General features: G+C 39.1%; 1 protein-coding gene across 1 annotated transcript; it reads right to left on the bottom strand.

Moving 5' to 3' along the window:
* Positions 1–4,349, bottom strand: LOC137277774 (15-hydroxyprostaglandin dehydrogenase [NAD(+)]-like). Its single transcript, XM_067809698.1, has 7 exons — positions 4,246–4,349; positions 3,649–3,772; positions 2,888–2,994; positions 2,513–2,609; positions 1,415–1,491; positions 950–1,086; positions 1–127 (listed from the first exon to the last, which is right to left on the bottom strand). Exons 1-7 carry the CDS (start codon positions 4,336–4,338, stop codon positions 1–3), a joined length of 762 nt encoding a protein of 253 aa, XP_067665799.1. The 5' UTR covers positions 4,339–4,349.
* Between the last annotated feature and the right edge of the window lie 1,851 nt (positions 4,350–6,200).

Genomic DNA, 6,200 nt, shown 5'->3' with positions numbered 1-6,200 from the left:
TCAGTCCACCGGAACCATGCTCAACTTCATCTTCTCCACACCTTCTTTGGCTCTAACTGTGAGGGCTGTGCCGTTGATGGTGTCGTCCTCCATTGCCATTAGGAATGCGCTAACCACCTGGTCTACCCTGGAACACACAGACATCTCACAAACACTATATGCAAGTTAACACGTAAATGCGAGTTCAGGACTTCGAGTTTGACTTAAGTTACAGGTTTTACTCAAATTGGAAAAACGCAAGAATATGCATTTCCCACAATAAACTGAAATGGATAGAAAACCCAAACTTAGTAGATAATTTGAGGTATTTAGATTGAGTACATGAGTTACGCATTTTCGTTTTCAGAATTACGACTGAATTAGAAATTTAGCCGTTTCAAATTGTCAAACACAGTTGAAATTTGACATCATAAGTGACTCGACGGTCCGTCGTCATACCTGGTTGAGCCACATAATTGCCATATAATGTCACACCTGTTGTTTACAGCAGCTGTTCGTATTGTTTCTACGTTTAGTCGATTTTACGAGTAAACATGCTTTACTGGATATCGTCAGATGAATCCCACTAAACGCATAGAAAAGCTTAAGTGGGTTATTTCAAGATATACTATTTACCGTTGTGAAAGTTTTAGGGATGCAGATTAACAGACTAAAAACAGTTTTTTTTCTGTTTCTGACAGTACTTTTGTATCTACACTGAAACGTCACACTCATTGCAATAACGAGCTGACAATTCACAGACCTTGGTTTTCCCCTCATCGTTACAAATTGAATTTCTATAATGCCTCTCAAGGAAGATAATGTACATCATTGTACTACTCTACCCATGGTTCCTCAAGGTTAAAGTTTGCAGGATACTAAAAGTGTTTAGTATTATAACAGAAAGAGTTAACTATACTTCACAAGGCAACATCGAATTTTTCTATTCGGGTTTTAAAAAAAGGCTCACGTGCAAAACACGGTGTCTTCTATGAAGTCTGCAGGTTGTATGATCTGGTCATCATCCAAGTCCAAAAGGGCCGTCTTAGCACCCGTGGGGCAGATGGTGACCAGTCGAACTTCGGCAGCCTTCATTTCAGGGTTTTGCTGATGAAGCAATGGAATTACACACTGTGAGTGAGCTTGGTCACGCTGACAAAACTTCAATCATAACTACACTGTCTATTGATTTGGTACTTAAAATGTCATGAATGGTTGAGCAGGTAATAAATCCAGAAGTACTGGTTATACATTATGCCTTATACATTTACATCCGATTGTGTTGGCACACTTGTTTGGTTTAAACATCATCAGTATAGAAAACAGGTTCTTTCGAATAGTAGACAACGTTCTGTCTATACATGTTGAGATTTGTATTAATAATGAATCTCGAGATCAAAATATAACATGGTACATTTGCAAGAAATTCACTTACTGCCCAACTTGACGTGAAGTGATATACAGCGCTCTTACAGCCTCCATAAACAGGGAACCAGTATGTAGGCACCATAGCTAAACAAATACGCAAAGAACGGTTAACAGGTAAAGTTCATTATTTGTAAGGATTTCTTATTTCGTATTTCTAACTGATTAATGTGTTTCGTAATCCCCATGTAATACTCCTTTGAGAAGAGGACACCTCGGTTCAGGTGTGAACCTTGTTCAGGAGTGAACTAGTGCTACTAGCTGCATACAACCTGCGATATGGTATATCTCGATAGCAATATTTTTGTCACTATGATATATTGCCAAAGTGTCGTGCACGTAATCTGTGATACGATACGAATGCCGATATAAAGGTGACGATAAGATACAAAAATATTTAGTTCTAACATCACCTATAAAACACCTCAAGCTAAAAACAACACAATGTTTAAATGAAAGAAACTGTAATTTGAAAAAAGGTCATATTAAGTACATTTTTCAAACAAAACAAAAAACATAAACACAATATTGTTAAAACAGAAATTATAGATGTGAAAAACATCTGCATATTGCTGGATGCTGTCATTGTAGTGACATAATAGATGAAAGTTTGTGCTGATCTTGTAAGTGGTATATCTCGACAAGTATCGCGATTCCACAATATTCAAAGTTAGATATCAATGTGAGTATCGTGACCCATTTGACGTATCGTATCGGGATATACGACACGTCAGATCTTTGTATCGATTCACTGTATCGGCGACCCATGAATCGATGCGTATCGGTGAATCATCACAGCACTAGAATAAACTTTATTCCAGTGAAATTATTGTGGTCATTAAATCCAGTCTAGAGCAGTCAATCCAGTGATTGACAGCATGAATGCATGTGATACGATGACATGCAAGTCAGCTAAGCCTTACCGCACGACATAGATCTTCATGGGAGAGGATGCCAAGTACAAGATGCCAAGTTAAAAAGACTCCTCCTCAATCTCAACCTCAACCTCCTTAAACATCTCTCCAACCATTCTACTAAAGACAGACCACCCGCAACAACATATCTCGATCACGTAATATGGACATTACTGAACAAGAATGACTAATACCTGCCATTGACGCGGTGTTGATGATGACGCCGCCTCTACCCCCTTTATCCTTCCTCATGTGATTGAGCGCCATCATGGTTCCCCGCACAACGGCTGTCTGAACGCAGACAGCAATGAAGACAGTACAAACATTGGTTTGTTATTTTAGGCCGCACTCAGCAATATTCCAGCTACATATGGGTACACAGATTCTTTCCAACTAAATGCCATTCAAAAAAGTACACACATAGAAATCTTAGATAGAGAGAAGTGAGTTCACAATAAACATTCTGTTACATGATGTGTCCCGTCTATTTGTCAGGAAGTGATTAAGTGTCATAATAACGGATGTATGTTATGTGGTAAATACTTAAATGACAAATTTTCAACACTTACGAAGTTGATTTCCAGCTGTTTTTCCCATATCCGTTCGTCCAGTATGCCTGCATTGTTGCACATTACATCAACGTGACCAAATTTCGAGACGGCAGCTTTGAAAGCATCTAGACAAAAAATGCCATACATATTTACTGATAGTATCAAATATAGGTAACAAAAACTGAAGGTGAACAAAACGCTAGTCAACTCTTTTTGGTAATGGACCTTTTATACAATTTTAAACATAGCAAAATTATACGGAAGTGAATACCTTGACCACCCTGGCCACATTGTAAGACGTTTGTTCACAAATTACACAATAACAAACCTTCACGTTCTCGGAGTGCTTTAGATACACTGTTTCAAACCGATAGAGGCAGCGGATAACAGGGTCTTGAAAAATACATGTACTGAAAATAGTGCGAGAGATACTGAATGTCCCGAACGAACTGGTGCATACAGTCAGTCATGAGAAGCAGGACCCTAACTCTCTCAGATCTCTTTCTACCATTAGTATATTCAAGTTGCCTGGAATTTTCAAAACAAGAGACAAGAATGAAAATTCATTTCTCTCTTTGCAAACATGGATAATGATCCTGAAAGCAAACCCAGGCGAAAAGATGAGCATTGATACAAACCGCCATGGTTCGATCTAGCCTACCGTAATGAAAGAAACAAGCTTATGATCACATGAGCATCTAGATACAGGCATTAAGGTTGCTGAATCCGATCACATTGGCAAATATAACACGTGTTGACGTCAATAGTTAGTATCTCACCCTCAAACCCAGCAACATTCGTCACGTCACATTTCACAAAGAAGACATGGTCAGCTCCACTGGCAGCCTGTAGTTCTTTGGCAGTTGCCTCCCCTTGATCCCTCTTGACATCTGCGAGACAAACCTGACCGGAATTGGGAATACAGTATCACACACGATAAGTTATTTCTTCAGATCCATATTTAATAGACACCGACGACTATACTTGCTGTGTATCAATACTCACCAATATACTGTACAGTTAAAGATAATCTCATGACATTGTATCATTCCTACAGACGTGAAACCACTCTTCGATCAGATCTTAGAACATCTCCCAAAACATGTCTGCCTTGAAAACAAATTTGATTTTAGAGTTCCGAGTGCAAAACAAAAAGCACCGTTATTATAGTGCTAGCTTTCGAGTGTCATGGCAACAAAAATTACTTCAGTGTATATTTTGTCCGTATTCACTCCTCTCATATACCATAATATAATGTTCCTGGTTCATGGAACCAAATACAGGGGAATGATAAATAATAATAGGAACGATTACAACAGATCTTCTTTTAGGCCTTGTTTGCATTTCATAATGAACAACACACAAGACAGCTTTACCTTTGCACCTTTCTTCAATACTGCTTCAGCCACGCCCCTCCCGAATCCCTGTGCACCTCCAGTGATGAATACTACTTTATCCTTCAGCTGCATGTCGACTTTAGATGTGCTGAAACAATACACGCATATGTAATATACACTCATACTGTTCTGTGCAGTGGGACTGTGATAAGTGGGCGTGAATGTGTCAGACTGAATAGACATTCACTGTAAAAAAGCTCCGAAACTAATAACGTGACCATCACTACGGTGACTATTTCACGAGATAAGCATCTTTATGCCGTTGATGTGAACTACACTACACACAAAAGAGTGAGTCTACATTTACGCCGCGTTTAACAATATTACATCAATAGCACTACGGAGGGCAACAGAAATGGTCTTTACACGTTGTGCCCATGTGTCGAATCGAACCCATATATTCCGGTGACAAGCAAACGCTTTAACCACTATGCCATACCACCGGCCCCCATATACGAAAAAACAGTTAGAACGATTCGTGAAAATGCAAAACACAGTAGCTTGCAACCGGAATTTTGCAAAGGGGGTTTTGAGTGAGTGAGTTAAATCTTAGATTGCATTAACATTATTGCAGCCGTTTTGTGATCATGCAAGTAAACACCCTGCTTGTCGACAAAGGGTAGTGAAGAAAGAAAGGTATGTATCATATTGTCGTAGATCACATTTTTCTGGCACAAACTACTGAAAGATGTATCGTTCGGGTGGATGGGTGCGTAAGGTTAATACAGACAATTTCAGACTAATGTATTGATACAGCCAACGACATTAGCAGATCGAGGATAATATGATGTGAATACTGGAATATACAATCATCAAAGGGGAGCAACTCTTCACAACGAGTATGCGACACAATAAACAACATATACGTACAACCTCGTCCACACCCATCATGCCATTTCAGTAAAGTACTTCTATCTCCCTTACACAACGACCTCCCTATTACAACATTACATGAATAAGCAATCGGAATTTCACGGGTTAGATTTACAGGGTTTAAGTCTACATCAAAAGAGTGAGTGAATGAGTTAAAATTTAACGTCACCTCGGCAATAGTTCAGCCATATACTGACGGGAAATGTCACATATACACTATAAATACAAGTAGATATACCCGTGAAGGTGCCGGGGTAGAATAGGCCTTCAGCAACCCATGCTTGCCATAAAAGGCGACTCAGCTTGTCGTAAGAGGCGACTAATGGGATCGGGTGGTCAGGCTCGCTGACTTGGTTGACACATGTCATCGGTTCCCAGTTGCGATGTTCATGTTGTTGGTCACTGGATTGTCTGGTCCAAACTCGATTATTTACAGACCGCCGCCATATAGCTGGAATATTGCTGAGTGAGGCGTAAAACTAAACTCACTCACTCACAAATAGATAAATGACCAGTCATCGACAGACTGTAACATAACTATAGTATCCCAAAAGAGTTAAAACTAGCCAGTATTATTTCTAAAAGTAGAAAACTATTTTAGACAATACAATGTAAAAATGGACTATTGATCGCCAACAACTGAACTTAAAGTGCCTTTACTACCTACATTTACATCATCCCTTCAGCTGCTGGAAAATGTTAGCCAAAATAAAAATTAGTAATAAGGTGAAAGATTCAATTTTACTTCGATTGTTTTGGGAACATAGAAGGAATATCGCTCTCCTTCACCTACCAATGCTTAGCGTCTAGTCTGGGCTGCAAGACAGACGAGCAAAATTTATGCATATACAAAGTACATCCAATTCCATTAATCGTAACATATTCTTTTTATTTGTTACTCACCACGTTGCCGACTGTGTTTGTGAATAACTCTCGATTTTGCGGTCAGATTCCATGGTCTCTAGATTTTAATATTTGAACTTTGAACTTAGATTTCACACAGGCATATTAAAAAAATAGGTGAAAAGCCATCCACCTGCGTGTAAACAGCTGCTGAGTAG

Source organism: Haliotis asinina, chromosome 3, assembly GCF_037392515.1.
Source record: "Haliotis asinina isolate JCU_RB_2024 chromosome 3, JCU_Hal_asi_v2, whole genome shotgun sequence".
In the NCBI taxonomy this organism is placed as follows: Eukaryota; Metazoa; Mollusca; class Gastropoda; order Lepetellida; family Haliotidae; genus Haliotis; species Haliotis asinina.
The sequence above is the reverse complement of the archived record's forward strand: the minus strand, read 5'-3'. Positions and strand labels throughout refer to the sequence as shown.

Coding starts and splice junctions, on each gene's coding strand:
- LOC137277774 (XM_067809698.1), bottom strand. CDS start 4,338: ATGCAGCTGAAGGATAAAGTAGTATTCATCACTGGAGGTGCACAGGGA. Junction 3,773..4,245: donor TATTGAAGAAAGGTGCAAAG/GTAAAGCTGTCT, acceptor AATTCCGGTCAG/GTTTGTCTCGCAGATGTCAA. Junction 2,995..3,648: donor GAATGTTGCTGGGTTTGAGG/GTGAGATACTAA, acceptor TTTTTTGTCTAG/ATGCTTTCAAAGCTGCCGTC.